General features: G+C 37.9%; 1 protein-coding gene across 1 annotated transcript in view; it reads right to left on the reverse strand.

The window, feature by feature from the left end:
* Positions 1-421: 421 nt before the first annotated feature.
* The window catches only part of FAM117B (family with sequence similarity 117 member B), a 70,698-nt gene continuing 47,497 nt past the window's right edge, over positions 422-23,622 (reverse strand). Inside the window, exons 5-8 of the mRNA XM_055397764.2 lie at positions 15,526-15,669; positions 13,975-14,200; positions 11,450-11,570; positions 422-6,170 (exon numbers count right to left, since the gene is read on the reverse strand). Coding sequence (XP_055253739.1) covers positions 5,852-6,170; positions 11,450-11,570; positions 13,975-14,200; positions 15,526-15,669 — 810 coding nt within the window. The 3' untranslated portion in view covers positions 422-5,851. The remainder of the gene's footprint in view (positions 6,171-11,449; positions 11,571-13,974; positions 14,201-15,525; positions 15,670-23,622) is intronic.

A 23,622-nucleotide genomic window follows, 5' to 3' on the forward strand; every position in this document is an offset into this window, starting at 1 on the left:
TCCCTTCTCCAGTGGATCTTCCTGACCCAGGAATTGAACTGGGGTCTCCTGTGATGTAGGTGGATTCTTTACCAACTGAGCTACCAGGGAGGCCCTGAGCTCCATGATAGTCTTCTCCAAAACATAATGATTTAGCATGATCCATCCATACTCCTGTGTAAAATCAAACAAAGAGTATACAGAGTTAAACTCTCAGTGTGAGGAAGATGCAAACCACTGAAGAGAAATTTTTAAATAAAACCAGCAATTTGGAGATAGTTACTAAAAAGAAGTAGAAACAGTATCCTTAAAGACTACAGTCTCAGTGTTAAGATAGCAGACCAACCCCAAAACACATATATACAAAAGCTGTATCTACAACAGTATTTTTCAAATTATTTTTTATGACAACTCACAATAAGAAATGTATTTTACTTTACAAACTAGTACGTATGTATCCCTGTGGCTACTAAGGGATTCCCTGGTGGCTCAACCGGTTAAGAATCCGCTCGCAATGCGGGAGACCTGGGTTTGATCCCTTGGTCAAATCCCTTCCCAATCCCCTGGAGAAAGGAATGACTACCCACTCCAGTATTCTGGCCTGGAGAATTCCATGGACTATATATTCAAGGGGTCGCAAAGAGTCTGACATGACTGAGCGACTTTCACTTTCAAGGCTAGCAAAAGCTTTACATACAAATACTATTTTTTGTTATACTTCATTTAAAAAAATGTTAGCTAGACCTATATAATTCAAGACCCAAACAGTTTTACAACACTGAACTAAAGAGATACAAAGGTTATTTATATTATATCATCAGTCAGTTGTGTCTGACTCTTTACAACCCCATAGACTGGAGCCTGGCATGCTCTTCTATTCATGGGATTTTCCAGGCAAAAATACTGGAGTGGTTTGCCATTTCCTACTCCAGGGATCTTCCTGAACCAGGGAACAAACCCACGTCTCGAGTCTCCTACATTGGCGGGTGGATTCTTTTACCACTGCAACACCTGTGAAGTTACCTACCATGTTCTAATAGAAGTGAAAGTGTTAGTTGCTCAGGCATGTCTGACTCTTTGCAACCCCATGGACTGTGGCCCACCATGGCTCCTCTGTCCATGGAATTCTCCAGGCAAGAGTACTGCAGTGGGTTGCTATTTCCTCCTCCAAGGGAATTTTCTGACCCAGGGATCAAATCTGGGTTTCCTGCATTGCAGGCAGATTCTTTACTGTCTGAGCCATCAGGGAAGCCCATTCTAATAGAGGTCTAAAATAAAGATATTTAAAAAGCAAACAATCTTAGCAAGGGAAAAAATGATATACATCAGCAGGGAACTCCTAGGAAGGGGATGCTAAGTATTTCACAACCAGCCACTTAAAAAAAATTAAAGGGAAAGAATCATTATAGACCTAAAAACTTTTGGGGGAAAGGGGTATATTTAATATTAATGAATCAAAGCAAAAAAATCAAACTAAGGCACATCCAAGTTAAAAAGATCTAAATTTTCTCCTCTCAACCTCTTTAAAGGTGGAGGGAAAAGACAGAAAAAAAGAAAAATGGGAGAAAATGTTACACAAGTTTGAGAGATTCTCTTCATATTTGATGCTATGTTACATTATAATGTGTTTATATGTGTGTGTATGTATATATATACATACACACACATATATATATATCCAAATTATGGTTAACTTTTTCCCCCCAGAAATAATTTTTAGAATTTCTTACAAAGTAATTTGGTGACCACTTTTTATGACAGGCAGCCATGGTGACCCTTATTTCACTTAAAAGGTGACCCTGCTTTCTAAGAGATTATACTGCATGCAATCTTCATACAGATTAAACCCCTCAGCCTAAAAAACTGCCTTGCATCTATAAACCGTTGTCACAAAGGAAGAATATAGCTGGCTTAGCAAGAATGAATTACCAAAAGGAAAAAAACTCCTTTATGTGTAATTTACAATGAAATTAAGTGACTGCCCCCAGCTAAATCTCTTAACAACCTGTAAAGTACTGAATTTAAACAGGTACATCGTTCAGTATGCTTGCTTATATTTTAATGTCTGCTTAGCACTTACCACAAATACCAGGTGCTCTCATTTCTAGAGGAAGTTAAGGAGGAGGTAGCAAGGAAATAAGAACAACTGAGAATATTATATATCCTGCTACTTAACAAAAATTCATTTTTATACCTGTGAAAAAGAATATACTAAAGTTTTTTCAAGCTAGAAATATCCAAAAAGAAATTTGCATTTGAGGCAATATTCATAAAAGTACACAGAAAAAACTCTCAAGAAGAACAGACTTTATTTTTAACATAAAAGTTCTATTTTCTTGTGAGGCAGCAACAAGTGTTCAGATATAGGGAATACATAAGTACAGAGTAACAATATTTATCACCATTGGAAATGCAGTTTTTTGGGAGAATTTTGTTAGAAAAACGAAACTTTAAAAACTGCATTTGGAAAAGATTTACACAGCTTTAACAGAGATGAAAAATAAAGACTTTTAAAAAACATAAATTATATTCATCAACAGGATTGTATAAACAAAATATTGTTCAGGGCTGATCTGCTTATCCCTAATTTAGGCAGAGTAAAACTTAAACCTTAAAGTGCGAAATTAAGTATTTTAGCTTTTTTAATGCAAATTCAGCACTTCCACGGGTCTAGTCTTAAAACATCAAAATTCTAAGCATTAAGGAATGAATCTTCGGAGTAGTATTTAATAAATTCAGTAGTGGCGATTTTTCTTTTACTTCCTTTTAACAAAAGAAGATTCTGACAATCCAGTCCTAATCATGGACACAGAGGAGGCTATAAATTCTGCTATTTTTTTAAATACCTTTCCCCATTAGGAAAAAAAAGGGGGGTGGGGCCTTCCTTGTTGCCAGTTACTCCACAGTTAGCAATAGCACCTTCTAAAAGGCTGATTTGGCTTGTCACAAATATCAGAAATAGTTTAAATAAAATGAATCTAGTTAAAAAATAATTTTGGCATCCATGCTCACCATATTAATCAAAGAAGCAAAACAGGTATTTTAAAAACATAACTGCTCACAAAAGCCATGACAACTTAAGATCTAAATTTGACAAGTAATACAGACTTGGTCATGATCAGAAACAGTAAATGTGTATTTTTATCACAGCAAGGAAGAAACTGTTTAAGAGTAAAAATAACAACACTGACAAAGTTAATAACCAGAGAATAGCTTCTTTTTGCTGAAATATGCAAGCCACCTGTTTCTTTCTTTTATAGCAATGGAAGTAAATTTATTCAAAATTTTAAAAAAATTTAAATTGTATTTCCATTGAAGCTATTCTGATTTACTTACCTTCTGTACAGTTTTCTACAGAATAACAAGACAATTATGGAATGTAATTTTAGAAAACAGTATTATGTATTCTATTAAGAGTAGACCCATTTAAAAAAAAAGTCAACCACCTGTGCACCAAGGTTAAATAAAAGCTAAATGGACTACAATCAATATTTTTTTCAAGACGGCATAAAGCTCATAAACTTAAAGTTTAGCCCTTTGGCACTGGCAGTTAAGAGTTTTTTTATACCTTGTACCTCTTTTCCTTCCTTCAAACCTCAGGCTCTATTTCTCCCAAACACAAGGGCTTTGTCTGGTTGCCATATAATTCATTTACCTGCAAATTCACATTCTCCTAACAGCCAGACATTAAAGGTTCCACCTATAAGACTATGAAAATGATAGTATCTTAAAACTGTCTCCCATTCTGATTTTAAATTACTTTAAGGATCTATGAATACAGAGAGATGTATTAAGACAAACGGGCACAACAGAGTAAAAAGAAAAACTGTTTACAAAGTGGCATTTCAGTACAACACCCTTGTGACCACGTCCAGATGGCAAAAGAAGTCAGTCTGAGGCAAGGAAAAGAACAGAGATTTAACAGAATTCAGGTAATCCAAAAACTGATTGGGGATTTTTTTGAAACCTTATTTTTAACTTCCAACCTTCAACACCAGCTCACCTGATTTGTTTTACCCTTCTTCTGTACTTCTGACAGAGCAGTACTCAGTGGTGAAATGGTAAAGTCAAATGATCAAGGTTCTCAAAAACCAACCCACCAGAGAACACTTAGACCTTGAATAACTGAGCTTTTCCAATTTAGAAGCCACAGTGTACTAATTCCAGGTAAATCAGTTTTGGACGGAAAAGGTACCAAAATTCATCAGGCCTACCAACTGAAACCTGAGACTATTCAAATGTTGAGTTTACCTAATTTGCCTAAATCCATCTCCATTTTTAACAGGGCATATTTTTAATTATTTAGATGTTTTAAAGGTACTTAAAATATAAGAAGTCCTTTCAGAAGATTTATTGCTACCACTAGGTTTTCTTTGATGGGATATATCTGGACAAACTGACATATTAACCTTCTAAACTGAATCCCTTTTACAGTATTTAAACGTTCTCTTCCTATAATATGTATAGGAACATTAAATTATTGCATCATAAGGTAGTTTATGAAGATCTTCGAAGGATGCTTTCTATCAACAATGCTGTGTAACTTTTTAAAAAGCACTGCTCCTTAATACCACATATCCTGACATGAAATCTGCTGTCATGTGATACTGGCAGTGCTTGTGTTAAGATCGGCCTAAATCCCAAATTCTTCAAAGGTTCCTGCTGTTTATGCTCCAAAGCCCTTCTGGCCTGTTTTTTTCCCCCTCTGTGTGGAATGTTGGAGCAAAAACTAGCAAAATCTACAGGCAACATATCTCAGTGCCAACCACCACAAAGGAAACGTCAGTCTCAAGATTCTGTGACTAAGGGTTGCTATTCAATGGATCACACTCCTGGCAAACTACTAACCCAGACCAAATCCACAAGACGACAACATCACAAAAGCAGAGGAGGAAATCCATGCACAGCCACTTTCAGGATCTCTTGGGGCTATGATACAGTGACGGCTAAAGGTAGAATGACACCTGTGGGACAGAAGGGCGTTCCTGTGATAAATACTGCGCAGAAAATCCAAGGGGCTCATTACTCCTAGCTAGCAGTCGACACTGGGCAGTTAAGTTTCCTTTTGGCTCGCTGACTTTTAAACCAAGTTCCAATGATGGGTGAGAACATATTAAAGCACTTGTCTCCAGATTATAATTTTTCTGACAATGTGGTGAAATGTGTACAGGAGTAGTGAAGAAAACAGCAGTTTTACAGATATTTCACCCAAAGCACAAACTTCTGACATCAGAAAACATAAGTCACATAATGTACTCATATTGCTTTTTATCTTTTTTATATATGTTCTTGTTCAAGGTATTAACCTATCAATTCTTGTTTGGGAGAAGAACACAGTCATGAGATTAAGATTGCTAGGAAAATGTCAACAATCCCTTTGGTCCCAAAGCTGAAAACAGCTGAGAAAAGCACACATCTAGAAAGGGAAACAAGAAACAGAGGCCACCAAAGAACATCCTGTTTGCTACGTTTCCAGAAAATGTAACATTGGTATAAAATAGTCATTTTCATAGAAAAGATGGTTCTTGCAGCATCATTCACATCTCCCTTCAGGAATCATGTTTGCAGGGATCAGTTTTTTGTTTTTGTTTTTTTCAAAGAAGTAATTTGAGAACAAAAAACGTGATATCAGCCCTCCAAAAGGAAAGAATGATACCTTTTTCTTGGTTCATCCGGTGCTTTAAGCAAAAGCAGGCTCGGCGCAGAGGGCCGGCCTCCAGAGGGGCCGCTCCCTTCCAGCAGCCACGCCACGCCACATCAGTGTGGAAGAGCTGGGGCACAGCACAGCCAACCAGGAGCCACGATGCCATCGCTGCCAAGGGGTCGAGGAGGTTCTCAGTTGCCCAGAACTACAGCCTCACAGCACTGGGACCTATCCTTCTGCTTCCTCAATGGGTTCTGGTGTGGGGAGGAGAGAGGCCGGGGGCAGGACTGTACTCGTTCCTCGAGAGACTCGGTCTTGCTCTGTGTTTGTAGACAGGGAGGCCACAGCAATGGGCTGCAGCAGAGTGGTGGTCATGCCCGTGGTGACGGTCAGGCTGTGGCCAGAGCCCTTGAGGGTAAGATCTGGTGTGGGGAGGAGTGGCTTCAGGATGCTGACGAGGCAGAAAGCAGAGCCGCTCTTAGGAATGAAATTCACCTTGTTTTTGTCAGGACAGTAAAAGGCTGGGATTTCGTGAAGTTGTTTTGGCCTAGACACAGAATAAATAACCCAAGACTTTTAAGTCACGAAACACCAGAAGTACGTTTCTTTTTCTTTAAAAACAACAACTTATAGACACAAAAAAGGAAAACAAAACTCAAGCTATGTCCAAGGCTCCAAATACCATCAACCAAGGACACATGATTTGAATTATGCATCTCAGAATGCTGGAAGGACATGAGTTTACTGTTGATTTCAGCTCCCTGGCGAGCCTAGGCTCCACACAGGATGCTCAGGCATCTCAGTGAAGCTCTAAGACAGCCAATGTGAATAAAGAATTTCCTAAAGCAAAAGATATTCCAGCTGTTTAAAGACAAAAATATGTTCCACTATGATTTTTCCAAAGTCTGTACTATTTTGAAGAGCAAAGGCAAGGAAATGAATGACACAAGGTCTATCTTTTGCTGAGCTTTGCCACTGCGAGACTAAACTTTGCTGGGCATGGCTTCTTCTTTAAGTGTCCTTAAAAATCTCTTTGAAACAGTTCTGAGTTAATAGCCATAATAATTTTCTGAATAACATAATGTAAATGTAAAATCAAAGTAAAACTAATGACAGTCCTCTGTTCTAAAGGACTTATTGAAGCCAAATCCTTCCCTGACCTCACGTGCACTTGACAATTAATCCAAATGGTTGGAAAAGGATACAAGTGTTAGTGGTATTCCCTAAAAGTAAAAATATAAAATTTAAACTGTTAAAGTAACATGGAAGTGACACAAAATTAAAAAGAAAGTCAAATGGAAGAACCTAAATAAATCAAGATTCAGGTGGGAAAAGGTAGTATGATCATATGATAAAAGTATGGTTCTCATCTCTCCTAATAAAAAATAAATAAAAATCCAAGTGTGCCAAGTCTGCACTCGATTCTGGAGACCTAAAGATAAAATGACATACATGGAGACATACTAAATATGTAGTTCTTGGGACGAGAGAGGCATAAGGGACAGACTGTATTTCAGTATTATCAGTCTCCCTTATAATCTTTAATGTGTTCTTACAACATAATTCAGAGAAGCTATGAATCACATCAAAGGTTTTACCAAACTGCCAGAGATGTCCACAGCAAAAAAAAGGTTAAAAACTCCCACAAGCATGTCTGAGAGATGTGATAAAAATCGTTTGTAAAGTGTTTAGAGGTAGAACAAGCGAGTGAATAACCTCTGGCACAAAGAAAGAGGGGGAGTTCGGTGGGAAGATAACTTCCAGAGGAAGGAACATCTGAGCTGGGTTTTAAAGAATGAATAAACAACAAACCTGGGGAGTAGGTGCAAAAAAACCAGAAATGTTCCATACAGGCAGTGCTTTGGGTAGGCATATTTTATTAATAGAATACTACCCATGGATAACTTTGGCAAGAATAATTTAAGAAAAAAGAAATTACATCATTTAAATTTGTTTTACTTGTGTATTGTTCTTTCTTGGATATAATGGAAACTTTATATGTTGAGTACTTTTAGGGTTACATGTGTATTTGGATATACTGTAAGAAGGGCATACACCCCTCTATTTTTACTGACAACATGGTTTTCAATTCCTTAAAGCAGATAGGAAGTTGATATTATGTTTCTATAATTAAATAATGCTTGTATTTATTTTTTTGAAGAATTAGTAAAGATAACTTTCATTCTTATATTAGGGGAAAAAAGGGCTAATCAAGTTTTACACCCTCCTTCAAATGAGGCTTAGCTTTTTAATTCTTCATTGTTTGATGTTATCTTGCTAAAAATCATGTAAGACACAATGCTGCCAATGGATCTTGAGGATTAAACCTCGTATTTCTGAAATACAAACAAACTTCTTACTGACTTTTCTTTAAGGCTAATTCATTTGTTTTGTTAATGTTATTAAGTAGGTACCTACTCCAAGTTTTAGCTCTGGCCTAAATGGGATCACATTTCAAATGAATTCTCAACACAACATTAATTATATAGCATCATTATTATCAATAAGTTTCTCAGCCTCTATACTGCTAAAAGAGAATCTAAAATTCCCTCTCACCTACATCCCATCAGCACCAAAAATACACTTTTAAAAATTACATATATTTATACTTAAGAGTCAAAAAAACTGTTTAGTTTTTCTCCAACTAATGATCTGATAACTGTGACTTTTTTTAATGACAAAACCTAAAATCAGTTTAACTCCTTTTCTGCTTTCATGAAAACAGACTTAGCAACATATCTCACACAAAATAACATAAAAAATCATAACTTGTCTAACGGTCACACAGATCAAGAAACAAAACACTAACAGTAAAAGAAAAAAAAAAAGCATCACGCCCCCATCCCTCTTCCAGTCTCCCCTCTTCGAGTCGTGACCCCAACCCACCAAAAGCAATCAAGTTTTACTCCATTTAACTTTTAGGATAAGATTCTCCAAGAAATTCATTACCCACCCCTGGGGTGCATGACAACTGTAATACTTATGCCACTATTAATAGAAGCTGCAAGTTCTAATACTACTACAAAGCTTTCTTCAATTTAAGAAACAAATATGTCAAAAAAACAAAACATTTACACACACAGAAACCCTCAGAACTAATTTAAATATTTTATTTTTCCATAAGTTATACCAAAAGTGACTTTTTCTCGAAACAGATATAACTGTTTGCTAGCTGATTTCTGAAAAATAGATGGTCAGACTGGATAATTATTATAGGTATTTTCATACTGATGTAAGGAATTCTTTGGTATTTTTTTTTAAGCCTTATGCAATTTTATTTTCAAATTCAGGAATAAATTATCAGCTAATGGTGGTTCCAATTTACTTAGAATGGGAGAGAGGGTAAGAAAGGAAGAAAGAGAGGAAAGGGTTCTGTCGTACTTTAAAAAAAATCTCTATGCTGCAAAGAGGCCATAATATCTAGGAATCTAAGATAACTAAGGTCAAGGAGTTCATTAACCGGGATCAGGAAACAGCCTATGTGACTTCATTAAAAAGGACTTGCTCAGTGCAGAAGGAATGGCTAAGGTCTTTGATGTATCAAAAAAAAAAAAGCCAAATCTGGTCTTGTCCTTTCTGGGCCCAAATCCAACTACCTATTTTCTTTCAGGCAAATAAACATACAGATGAGAGATTAACCCCTCACCTGACTCCAACAGCTGGTTCAGATCTTTAAGTCTACCTTTAAACAAAAATGAAGACTTAGAAAAATATACTTTAAAGAATGATTAAATAAGCTAAAATTTTAAGATTAGGACCAATAATCACCCTTGCTTTAATGCTAGTGCATCCAGAGGGTTTTACTCTAATTATGACATACATATCTGGGGCAAAAAGAAACCAATATTTTAGACTCTGAGTAACTTCTTTTATTGATAGAAGGTTAAAATTAGCTCTAAAAAATCCATTATTGGGTTACTGCTATTAATTTCTTTTCGGAATACAATTAAGATATTTAAAAAGAAATAGGTTTCTGTGTGCTACACATCCTTTAGGTCAGTAATTATAATAAACCATGTGCATTCAAAAAAGAAGAGATTTACCTTCTAATAACAGATGGATATGCCATAAAACATTTTATATGTCATGGTTCACCTTTTATTTATCCATACACACACATACATACATATTCCCCATCCTTTCTTCCCTCTCTTTAGAAACAACCAACACGGTTCTATGTATACAGTTCAGATACTGAGAATTTTTCTAAATATAACAGTCTAGGCAGGTGCCACAGGACACCAACCTACACAACCAATATTCACTCAAAGTCATTTATACAGAAATTCAAATTAATTTTTAAGTCCATCAGCCATGAGTCAAATACTCCAAAAGGTTCCACATGGACCATTTAACTTTCACCTATTAGAATGACTCCATTTCTGAAGAACTCTCATGAAAAGGTCTAAGCCAGCATGTTCAAGTGAAGCATAAAAGTCCTCTGAGATCTGTTAAAGATGAATAATCCAGGTCCTATCTACCTCCATATTTTTTCACTCCTTAGGGCTAGGGTGGGACCTGGGACTCTGTAGTCTGAACTAGTTTCCTGGATGATTATGGTGCAAGGAGTCCATGAAACAAACGTGTGGAGAAACACTGCTTAAACTCTCTGGTACCAGGCATGCCTTCAGACTTAATGGTGCAAAGAGTAAATAAGCAGCTGCTAAAACAGGGTTTTCAATTATTGTCACAAAAGCAAAAAGACTGACAGCTGGGATCTCCTAGTAGAGAAGGTGAAGGGATTCAAAGACAATGCTCTTTGTGTGGCAAACTGTTTAGAATTGATATTAAAGGAAGCACTGACAGGAGGGGCACACAAAACAAAAGGATGCCATGTTTCAGAACGATTCTAAGATACTCATGATGGAACAAAGAAGTTATGTAAACCAAACAAGGCTGGACAATCTCCACACTGTATTTTTAGTTTCACAGTGAGAAAAAGCCAGAAGGTGTCTCTTAGTCTTGCAACGAGATTGAAAAGTGAGATTTATATATGTACCATCATTCTCTCTTCAAATAATGTTTGTCACCTAATTTGCTCAGCGTCATACATACCTACAACCCTGTAGCCATCACTTACAAGGCAAGGGGCCATGGCTGCTGAAAATAGGCCATGGTGGCAGTACCTTCTAAGCAGATTCTGAGTCCAAAATTAAGAGTCCCTGACTAGAATAAAAGCCAACAGAAATACATGAGTACAGAAGATCGCATACCAAGAGTTCCAGATACTGTTTAAAGTTCTGCTTCTTCAAAGCAACATGTTTCTGCAAAGTAATAGAATTCTCTTCCCCATGTCGGCAGGAAAATATTTTAATTGTTTAAAGAACTGGAGACTAAAAACTGAAGGGAATTTGATCCCTGAAAGGAGGAAACCCACCCTGCATTGAGATCTGTGGTCTCTCTTGAATAAATACACTGCTAAATTCAATGTGTGGCACTGACTGTTTACAGGTTCAAAAATAACCACGGGTGATATGCTGGGGACGACTGAGGAAATGTGAATAATAACTGGATGCTAGTTGATGTTAAGCATAATTGTAATTTTCTCTGGTGTGACAATGGTACTGTGGTTATGTAGGAGTGGTTACTTTTAGGAAATAAGTATTAAACTGTATTCAAGGTTAAATGTCATGACTACAAGTTACTTTCAAACAGTTCTATAAAAACTAATACCAAAACACAAAGAGACAAAGCAAAAGGTTAACCATAGGATCTAGTGTTGGATATACGGGTGGTCACTGTACTGTTCTTCAGTCTGTTTGAAATTCTTTTAATACTTCTCATAATAAAAGCTGGGGGTGGGGGAGGGATGGGGGGGATACTTACGAGCATTCCTCAAAGACTTTGACCCTCTCACAGCCCTCAGGAGGTTCCCTTTTGAACATGTAACTGTTGTTAGGTTTTGGTGAGGTTGCATATTTGGGCAAAGGAGAGTTGTTCCCATTCTCTGCAAGAAACGATATGCTGGATTACTAAGAAATACTAGCACATGTGTGCATAGTCCTACTGTATTTGATTGCTCCTGGCCTCCCCCGCACCATGAGCTACTACTTGAGGATAGGAACAAGGCTTTACTTATCCACATTACCCCAATATCTAACACAATTCCTGGTAAAAAAGACATAATTGTTTGTTTTGTTTGTTAAAACAATGCATAAACCAGAGATTTTCCTTTCTACTTACAATTACCACAGCCTAGGCCTGTATAACTTAGTCCTCAGCACTGAATACTGCGGTATGCTGCTGCTTATTTCTATTCTATACACAGCACATGGGCTCAAATGCCACCTCCATTCATCCCAAGACAAATAACTAAAATGGTTCCTCACTGGTGTTTTATCATTCACTCGTGGCTGCCCCTCAGAATCTCTCAATGGATTTCTCTACTCCTCTGGTTGCAATCTCTGCTCCAGGTAGTCACAGTCTATGCACAGTGTATGGCAGAGACTTTCTTCTGCCTACAAACTTCTCTATACCTAAGAGGTTCTTCTCTGCTCATTTTCCAAAACCTCCTTCAAAGTCTGGCTCAAAGTTTTTGTTATCTTTCTAAATTAACCCTACCCAAGGGAATACTTCTTTACTCTGGTGATTCTGTTCAGTGCTGATGTCCTCAGTTTCTACCACATTAACTTAGAATTCTTGATATGTAACCTATGTGTTCTAAATGTACAGTCTGTGTCAACTAAACTACAACTCCTTGCTGACAGTAGCCCTTTCTTACAAAAGAAATCAGAGAAGTTAACCAGTCACTAGTCTCCTAGTGACTAAGTCAAATATAGCAGGACACAAAACTTACAGAGTTCCTATATGCTGCTGAAGTAAAAGTAGAAAGTATGGAAAATCAAGGGGCAGATTTTAATAGCTATGGTTAGTCTGGGGGTGGGTTGGGTGGGGCAGGTACATCTGATTGAGCTTAAGTACTCGAGCTTCATTCACTCTCTCTTTTAATCCTTACAGCAAGTATCAGAAGTAATTATGTCAACTCCTGACAAGAAACACAGGCCCAATCAAAGGATTTAATTCAGTGGTGTCAAAATTCTGTGCATGTGAATTGCCTGGGAGCACCAAAAACTGCTGGTGCCTGTGTCCTGCCCCCAGGGGGTGTGATTTATTAATAACTGGTCTAGGGTATAGCCATGTTTTATTTAACCTTGTAGATGACAAAAAAGGGCCCAAATAGTATGATTTTACAATTGCCCATAGTCTGAAGTGACGTCTTCAGTAAACCTTAGGTCTGTTGCACTTGCTATAGTCTCAGTACTTCAGATGACTGGCACTAATGACCAGCTGTCATCAGATGTAGAACATTTTAGGACAATCAACACATTGCAAGTAGGAGGTTCTAAATAAATGACTACTGAACTGAACCATAGAATTTATCTTATCATTTTTCTCAAGCTCATGCAGTAATAACTAGAATTTAGGCTAAGAAAAGATTGCCTTGATAAAGATAGATGAAAGATCGTATTTGTTTTAAAAGTAAAACATTATTAGTAATTAATATTCAAAGTGCTATGTCTCCAATTACTTTCTGAATCATGCAAGTGGTTTAATACTATGAGTATCCCACCTCCCCTTTTACTGCAGGCTTGCCTGGAATACTCATCTTGCCCGGATGTAAGTCAGCTTAATTCTTATTAGAAATATCACAAATATAGATCCTGATACACACTAACGTGAAGACTTCACATTCAATTAAAAAGTAGTAAGATAGTAAAAACATGACAACTAAGTAACAGAAAACAAATGCTTTTCAGGACAAATGTTTATCTCAATTATAGCAAAAACAATGTTGCTGCTGCTAAGTCACTTCAGTCGTGTCCGACTCTGTGTGACCCCATAGACGGAAGCCCACCAGGCTCCCCCATCCCTGGGATTCTCCAGGCAAGAACACTGGAGTGGGTTGCCATTTCCTTCTCCAATGTGTGAAAGTGAAAAGTGAAAGTGAAGTCGCTCAGTCATGTCCGACTCGTAGCGACCCCATGGACTGCAGCCTACCAGGCTTCTCCGTCCATGGGATTTTCCAGGCAAGAGTACTGGAGTGGCTTGCCATTGCCTTCTCCAAAAAACAATGTTACTCACTATTAAGGAGCTTGTATTAGTAAGTGCAAAAAAAAAAAAAAGTGTATAAACAAAAGCCTGTAAACCCAGCCAACTTGACCATCACCTGAGTACCACAGTAAATCCTACGGTTCTGTACAACAATTCTTTAAAATCTGTATTTTGAACACATCTCAAAGTCATGATCTTAGTGGCCCTTAGTGTATGTGTTCTGCTAGAAAACGAACAGAAAGCAGGATACAGCGGTGGCGTCACTTATCCCATGGCAGCAAGCTCCTCCTGTGTTGTACCTTTATCCCTGGGATCGACGAGCAGGTCATCAGCCGAACACGGGCTCTCCTCGCTCCCCTCGTTGGAGATGGTGAGGAAGGATGTGGGGGACACAGACTGGGAGCGGCTGCTGTTGTTGCTCCCCCGCTCGGCCCCACCGGGCGTCTGTGTGTCGGTGCTGCGTGTGCTGCTGCTTCTCTGAGCAAGGGGCGGAGGCGCACGGTGGCCATCTGGGATGTCTTGGGGCTGTTACAAAAATGTTTTAAATGTATGTGTTTTTGCCACTGATTTTGAAATTCCCCTAGAAAGGCACCCAAGGTTCAACCTTCCCCTGTTGTTGCAGAAGACTCAAAAGTCAGAAACCCTCTCCTTATCGGGCCTCATGATAGAGAGAGAAGCCTCTGTGTTGGCTGTGGGGACAGCCATTCCTGTCTCATCGCCCGCCCTCCCCTGCCGCTGGACATGGAGTGGCAGAGCAGAGCAGAGCCTCTGAACTCCCTGGGGTCTGGCACATGAGCGGTCAGTGCTCGCTGAAGGATGAAACAATGCTAAATTACTTATCACGTGCTAACTGTTATTTTCAAAATGATCAAGACACACCATTATAAAAGAGGAGAAACCTAGGTGTAACTCTAGGTTCCGCATGAGAAGAAAAGGCTGTGCATGCACTGTATGAACTAGTGATACCTTATGACAGCCCCTGCCGCCCTCTCCCCCTGGCTCACCTCCTCCTCAAACAGTGTTCTCAAAGAAGCCTTCCTAAATGAGAGAATGGTTAATCACAGCAGTGCTAATTATAGGGGGAAATCAAGGAGAATGTTCAGAGGAAGGCTTGTGTGACTCACTTAGCAGGGAAACCAGCTCCCCGCACACCTTTGCTGCGTTTACCTTTATTATACATCAGTGGAAGTTTCACCATCATGCAGTGGAGGAGGGTAGGGTGTGGGCAGTGGTGTTTTCTCTAAGCTAAACCAACCTTTGATCTTAAGGGAGAGAATCTCAGGCGTCAATAAAATACTACTTTAAACTCCCCAATTCCTCTTTCACTGAAGAATGAAAGCTTCAGTATACTGTGACATGCTTTTAAATATAAACAGGAAATTTTCTGTCTTACATATAAACCATACTTTTGTATGTCACAGTTAATAGAATACACATTCTATGTATGTTATAGGTAAGCAGACCTGTGCTTCATGATGATACAGTCAACCAAACAGTAACTGACAAACAGTAAGATGTATATTCATACTCAGAAAATATTCCAGGCCACCACCAACAAACTAGTAAGCTGAACTTTTGTTAAATGGAGTTACAGACAACGAGAAGCATATCTGTGATTTTTAAATACAGAAAAGCAAAAAATAATTTCTGTTCAAGGACCCTAATTTAAGTCCTATCAGTTGTCTCTATGAGATGCAAAGAAATAAAAATTGTCATTCACTTGCAAAGGTCAGGGTTTTTCAAAATAGATAAATTTTTATTCTCAACAAGAAGAAACATGTAAATATGAAAACCAAAATAATTAGAAGAATTAACGTATAAGGCTGATTTTAAGACACAAGATTACTTACTATAAGTTGCTCTTCCTTTTCCCCGGTCTCTTTAATTATAATTTCAATCTCCTGATTCAATCCTTCCACACTATTCCGGAACCGGGAGCCTGTTGATTTGGTGATGGGAATTACTGGAATAAGTGCACTCTTTGGAACAGGAGCCTTAAGAAAAAGTGGTGGAGGGAGAAGAAACATTTACTACTACCTTTACCATTCTCTAGATGGAAGCATACTTCCATTTGATCTGGGTAACTCTAAAATCAAAATTTATAGACCTCACAAAAAGTATGAATAACAAAACCTGCTCCTTGGTATACATGAAATATAATTTAAAGCAAAAATCCCAGACAATCAAGGTAGAAAATTCAGAAATTAATTCACATCTATGAGGGACTGTAAAGAGAAGAGGGATAAAGGAAAACACTAAAAGAATCTTAACCTCAGACATTCTTTTATGATTATAGGAGTTCAGATTTCAGAACATAACTTTGAAGTCCTCCAGTGCCATAATTATCTATATTCCAGAAAATAAACAACAAAAAGTAATTTATCAAAAAGAAAAAAATTTGGTAGGAAAAACAAAATCACTTCCAAAGTCCATATACAGTAGCAAAAAATGATAGAGTAACTTCCCTGTAAAATTTATTTATACTTCCACTGCAATTATTTTAATGTTTTGTTTCAAAGCCTATCTCTAGTTAAAAAAAAGTTCCCATTGGCATAGTATTAGTTTTGAAAAGAAATAACTGATTATATTACAGGATATCACTTGGTTTCCTGACAAGATACTCAAAATAAATTATGAAACAAGAATTGCAAGGTATCTGCCAAAGTTCATAGCAACAGTGTGCCAGAAGGTCATCTTGTATTGTCCTGCTGTCTGGTCAAGAAATGTGATTAATTCATCCTTCATTGAGGGAGGTCTCTTTGAGAAACCTCTCTTTCAGGGAGGTTTCAGATCCCCTATTCTTCAATCCTTCCGTCTTAGTGCTACAAAGCCAGTAACTTCCCGCACTTCCCGAAAGCCTCAGCAGCAGTCCAGCCCTGGTTCACCCTTTGACAGGACTGTGATAAGACGGGACAGGAAGAGGAAAGTAAACACCAGAGCCCTCCCCTCCATTCTTCTAAGAACTTGCATTCTCCACCCTCCGCCCTACTCTCACCCCAAGGTCTTCACTTTCCTACTAAAGCAAAACAATGCCTAAGACAGTCACTGAAACTGGCTATTTCCCATCAGTTTTTTATATCCCCAAGACCTGTCACTAACACCTTGAAGGGTACTTTTTTCTTTTTTTAACCTATTCTCACCCTCTTGTTTCCTTAGCAACAGAATAATATCCCAAAGAATAATCTAAAGCAGGCTTAAAAAAAAAAGAAACTCTCTCCAATTAGATATGTACTTACTCCTGGGATAAGAGTGGGAGAATGAAGCTAAGAATATGGTTTGGTTCATGACAGGTCAAGGGAGGAAAGAAACCTTTTTCAAAGTGGTGGCAAGAGAAAACAAAAAACTAGTGAAGGGACGAAAGGAAACTGATTTGGACTGAAGCACCTATGCGTTAAAAGAAACCCAGAGCTCACTAGTCTGCAGAGGAGAGCGTGTCAGAGCATTTTTGTCAGGCAGGCATCTTTCCTGTGCTTGGATTCTTCCTCTGCCAAAAAATAATAAGGTAATAGAGAGCTGCTACAGACTAAGATTTCAGGAGTTATCAGACAGAACTTTGATTTTATTGTTTATATTGAGTGAAAGGCACTCAATTCTAAACTTAATTTTCTCTCCTAAAAGTCACAAAACAACATGAATAATGGCTTGCTTTGGATGCCATTTTCAGGCTGCATCTGGTTTGTAGCTAACGTTATAGAAATGAGGAAGGAGAAGACTAGAAGGGGAAAATGATCTGTCAAGGTTTCTGCAAAATGTTGACCTTTCTGGATTTTGGAACTATAAGGATCTGTTAGTAAGTCTTCTAAGAACAGAAAGCTTAAGTCTGCTGGGTGTCATGTTGAGAAATGCACATAACAGGAACCCACCAGTGTAATAACTAACTGGACATCTTGTTACTGCCTTTCCAGGCAGCTACAGAAGTCATATCCTACATAATTGGTAAGAAGTTCTTCTCAAATGTAATCTAAAATAGCGGCAAGTGTTGATAGTTTAATTTAAAGCAAAAGAAAAGAAGGGAAAAAAAGAAAATGGCCACTTTCCTAAGGTCAACACACCATTTTAGGTAAATGAAGCAAAGGTTCAACGGTAATTCATTTAACTAGCAACTAGTTATATGATTAGAAGAAAAATAATCTACCCAAGCTGTCTGGGAAAGATTTTCTTCATTAAACATACTGTTATTATTCCAGAAATAAAAAGTAATAGGACTTTGATTTTATTCCTTACATAAACTATGCTCTAAAATATTTTTAAAAATGATTATACTTTAACTTTTATGCTTTATTTCAAGGGTTCTTAAGGAATTTTGTGTGTGTATATATAATTTATTTTTCCCACATCTACATAGCTTTCTGTAATAAAACGTGTATTTCTAATACAAGTGGGTTATCATATTAACTGAGAGGTATCCTTAGACAGCTCTGAAAGGTTAAAAATCCTTCCATTATTAAGGAAAAATCTCTCTCCCCTAAGATTTGACCTTTGGAAACAACAAGGATCTCTTATTTTTCTCAGTTCTTGATTCTTTCTCTTCAAATGAGAATGTTTTCCACTCAAGATTTCAATTAGGTGGATCAAGGCTTTAAAGTTTTCTTTTTGCTATTTATATTCTCCATCTATCTATATATTACATTACAGCTTAAAGATCAAACTGCATAAAAGCTGTGGATTAACCAAAAAAGAATTCCAAGAGAGGGTTTGGCTAACCCCGAAGCTTCATTAGAGTCCAATCTACACTATAACTTATATATCTGTTTCAAAGCATGGGGATAAAATTGTGGCAAGACAAGCAGACTCAGGAAAGGTGGGAAGAATACCTCCTGAAGTAGTAGCTGAGCAGAGAAAAAGATAAAGAGAGCTAAATTTTCAAAGGAAAAAAACTGTGTAGGACAGAAAAAGGTCTGTTCAGCAATTCAACAGAAATCTAGGAGAGAAGGATGAGCCAGAAACCCTAATACAACAAAACGGTGGTCACAACTGAGGTTTAGAATGGATTTTTTTAAAAATTAGAAAGCACTGGGGAAAAAAACACTTTCCCATCATAGGGGCTTTTGTACGGGGCTCCACGTGACCTTGATTCCTCCTGTCCCATCAGCATCACTTTATTTCTGTCCTCGAGAGATCAGTGTCCTCTCATGTGTATCCCCCTCTTAGCTCTTCTAAGCTACAGCTATACTCTCTAATGAAGATCACAGCTGAAGCACCTACTGTTTTGATTTCTCAGTGGCAAAATCTTGAAACTTTCAAGAACAGCAATCATGTCCTGGACAGTGCCGAGAAGCAATTTTCTCTTTAAAGTGCAGTGCTCCTCTCACTTCTCAGATGAAAATAGGTTTTTTTTTCCCCCCTTTTCTTTCTCATGATCCCTTTGCTCTCAAACCCTCCTAAGCTATTACAAAACTACTGTGTCCCCAGTCCAGATGAAGCAGTAAGAAAATCCTATGGGAGGGCTTTCTTGTTTGAGCCTATCACAGCCAGAAATACCTGCATGGTTTTAAAATTTGCACTCTTAAATTAGTTTATGCTGCATCTCCAGCTCTTCTGTTACTAACATCTGACTCTAATCATCAAACAATTCTGAAATGTGTTAACTACATCTTTTTGAAAAAAATTTTTTTAAATTTTTAACTGGAGGATAGTTGTTTTACAATGTGTTGGTTTCTGCCATACATCAACATGAATTAACCACCAGTATTCTGAAACTCTAATACTTTGGCCACCTCGTGCGATGAGTTGACTCACTGGAAAAGACTCTAATGCTGGGAGGGATTGGGGGTGGGAGGAGAAGGGGACGACAGAGGATGAGATGGTTGGATGGCATCACCAACTCGTTGGACATGAGTTTGAGTGAACTCCAGGAGTTGGTGATGGACAGGGAGGCCTGGCGTGCTGTGATTCATGGGGTCGCAAAGAGTCGGACACGACTGAGCGACTGAACTGAACTGAAACGTATGTCCCCCCCACCTCTTGAACCTCCCTCCCACCTCCCACCTCTCTAAGCTGTCACAGAGCACCAGGTTAAGCTCCCTGCATCATACAGCAAATTCCCACCGACTATCCATTTTACATACGATAATGCACATGTGTCAATGCTGCTCTCTCAATTCATCCCTCTCTTTCCCCTGCAGTGTCCACAAGTCTGTTCCCTATGTCTATGTCTCTATTCCTGCACTGCAAATAGGTTCATCAGTACCATTTTTCTAGATTCCATACATATGTGTTAATATATGTTAATATTTGATTTATTTTTTCTGACTTACTTCACTCCATATAACAGGTTCTAAGTTCATCCACCTCACCAGAACTGACTCGAATTCTTGGCCACATCTTCTAATGACAGTATTTCTTGAAATACTCCTTAAAAATGATATCCTAAATATCCAAGAGTTTTGTCAATTTTGGAAACCAATGACATGTGAAAAGTTTCTCTCTCCTAAGAAACATGGCAGCATTTATTCTTCATAATAAATAGTTCCCCCTCCTGAATTTCCAGGGAAAGAATCACTCAAAAGTATGTGAGAATTCTTTTCTAACTGTAAAAAATCCACTGCAAGCCCAAGAAAAAGATCTTGTGTTAGCCAGTGGTTACAGACTATCCATTATCAAAACAATACGGTCCTTGATCATTAAGGGGTGCTAAAGGAATTTCCCAATAATATTCTTAAAGACCTGGACCATGTGGTTTATCTATCCCTAGCTTAATGTTTCCTCTCCTTTAATATTGATGTAAACAGTGTGCTACAAACAGTAACATGTATTTGACTTTTCTTTTTTAATGTCTTTTATAAAAACTACAAACTACTGTCATTTACATATGTCTCCTTTTTTATTTTTAATTGGAGAATAACTGCTTTACAATATTGTGCTGGTTTCTGCCACACATCAACATGCATCAGCCATAGGCAGACAAATGTCACCTCCCTGTTGAACCTGCCTCCCACCTCCCATCCTTCTCTGTGGTCACAGAGCACTGGGTCCCTCATTATAAATAAGCTTGTCTTCCTATCTGGCTTTTTATGAATGTGTTCCACCAATTAACTCCTTTTGCAGTTTTAATCCTATATCATTTCTTCTGTTTTGTTTTGTGTAAAGGGGCAAAGATAAAAGCTGGAACACCGCCCCCCTCCAAAAATAATCATCTACATATCATGAACTCCAAACAAACAAACAAAAAAAACTGTAGTAACTTGGAGAGCCTATGAAGAGGAAAGTCAAAGAGACCCCAGATATTTAAACTTATTAACCAAACAATGGAAAGTTATTTTCCTACCCCTAGAAAAGTACAATGTAGCAAAAAGCTTTAAGCACACAGTAACTGGACCCAACTAAATGACCAAAATTAGAAAACTGCTCTATAGACTCTGGAACGTTAAAAATGTTTCTGAAGCCCTCTGAATAACGAACATTTTTCCACACTAAATAAATTTTTAAAAATACATAGTCTAATATATGGTATGATCTCCATAAGGAATGAAAAAGGAAAAAGAATTTAAGGAATAGCTGTCTTTAGAGAGTGAAACTCTAGATGAGTTTTTTTCCTATTTGATTTTTTTAAAAAGTAACAGATTGAGGTCTAATATTTCTTATTTTTAGTTTTTCTTCCAGTTTTATTGAGATAATTGACATACCACATTGTATAAGTTTAAAATGTACAGTATAGAGAAATAATTTTTCTATTTGACTTTAGTTTCTAAAGTTTTTTGTAATAAGCTTGTAAATATTTTTATGATAATTAAAGTTTTAGAAAATAAGTTCAATATGAATTGGCAGAGAAGTCTACAGAAAAATACAACTGGAAGCAACCTAAGATTTATTGAGCAGTTATTCTGTGCCAAGAATTACATTAACTGTTTTATAATACTCTATACCATAAAGAACTGTGGTGTTGGAGAAGACCCTTTTGAGAGTCCTGTGGACTGAAAGATCAAACCAGTCAATTGTAAAGGAAATCAGTCCTGAATATTCATTGAAAGGACTGATGCTGAAGCTTTAATAGTCTGACCACTTGATGTGAAGACCTGACTCATTGGAAAAGACCCTGATGCTGAGAAAGGCTGAAGGCAGGAGGAGAAGGGGCCGACAGAGGATGAGATGGTTGGATGGCATCACCGACTCGATGAACATGAGTTTGAGCAGGCTCTGGGAGTTGGTGATGGACAGGGAGGCCTGGCATGCTGCAGCCCATGGAATCACAAAGAGTCAAACACAACTGAGCTACTGGATTGAATTGAATACCATTTAATGGGCTTCCCTGGTGGCTCAGATGGTAAAGAATCTGCCTACAATGCAGGATACTCTGGTTCAATCCCTGGGTTGGGAAGATTCCTTGGAGAAAGGAATGGCTAACCACTCCAGTATTCTTGCCTGGAGAATTCCATGGACAGAGGAGCCTGGAGAGCTACAGTTCATGGGAACACAAAGAGTCAAACATAACTGAGTGACTAACACACACACACACACTCACCATTTAATCCTCAGAACAACACAACAAACAGGTTGTTTGTTAATGCAGAGAACCCAAGGAACTTCAAACAGCTAGCAAGCAGCATGACTCAGATCTTACGCTAAACAATCTGAGCTCAGGGCACCTGTGCTCATCTTCTACAGTTATAAGACCTCCTGGGTTACTTGTGGGTTCTTTGTTAGCATCTAATCTATTATTTCCAGACAATTACATTTGCATTTTATCTATTCATTTTTATGTTGGTTAGTACATATTTTTTGATAGAATTTTAATGAAAAATAATTCACAGTATCATACAACTCACTCATTTCAAGTGTACAACTTCTGCTTATGAACAGTAATTCAACAGAATTGTACCACTGTTATCACAATTAATCTTAGAATCAAACTAAAAAAAAAGTCCCTCACACATCAGCAATTATTCTCCATCTTCCCTCAACTTTCTTAGCTTTAGGCAATCACCATTCTACAATCTGTCTCTATGGGTTTGCTTCTCCTGGACATTTCATATGAGGGAAATCATGTGTTCCTTTGTGTCTGGCTTCTTTCACTTAGCATAACGTTTCCAAGGTTCACCCATATGGTAGTATGTATCAATACTCCATTCCTTTTTTGTGACCGAGTAATATGGGCTCAATAAAGGTCAAAAATGGTATGGACCTAACAGAAGCAGAAGATATTAAGAAGAGGTGGCAAGAATACACAGAAGAACTGTACAAAAAAGATCTTCACGATCCAGATAATCATGATGGTGTGATCACTCACACTTACCTGGAGCCAGACATTCTGGAATATGAAGTCAAGTGGGCCTTAGGAAGTATCACTACAAAAAAGCTAGTGGAGGTGATGGAATTCCAGTTGAGCTATTTCAAATCCTAAAAGATGATGCTGTGAAAGTGCTGCACTAAACATGCCAGCAAATTTGGAAAACTCAGCAGTGGCCACAGGACTGGAAAAGGTCAGTTTTCATCCCAAGGCCAAAGAATGCTCAAACTACGGCACAATTGCACTCATCTCACATGCTAGTAATATTCAAAATTCTCCAAGCCAGGCTTCAGCAATACGTGAAGTGTGAACTTCCAGATGTTCAAGCTGGTTTTAGAAAAGGCAGAGGAATCAGAGATCAAATTGCCAACATCCGCTGGATCCTCGAAAAAGCAAGAAAATTCCAAAAAATCATCTATTTCTGCTTTATTGAAATATTTCGCATACCAAAGTCTTTGACTGTATGGATCTCAACAAACTGTGGAAAATTCTGAAGGAGATGGGAATACCAAACCACCTGACCTACCTCTTGAGAAACCTGTATGCAGGTCAGGAAGCAACAGTTAGAAGTGGACATGGAGCAAAAGACTGGTTCCAAATAGGAAAAGGACTATGTCAAGGCTGTATACTGTCACCCTGCTTATTTAACTTATATGCAGAGTACATCATGAGAAACGCTGGGCTGGAAGAAGCACAAGCTGGAATCAAGATTTCCGGAAGA

The sequence above is a fragment of the Moschus berezovskii genome, chromosome 2 (genome assembly GCF_049115385.1).
Source record: "Moschus berezovskii isolate FMDL1 chromosome 2, NW_MosBer_1.0, whole genome shotgun sequence".
In the NCBI taxonomy this organism is placed as follows: domain Eukaryota; kingdom Metazoa; phylum Chordata; class Mammalia; order Artiodactyla; family Moschidae; genus Moschus; species Moschus berezovskii.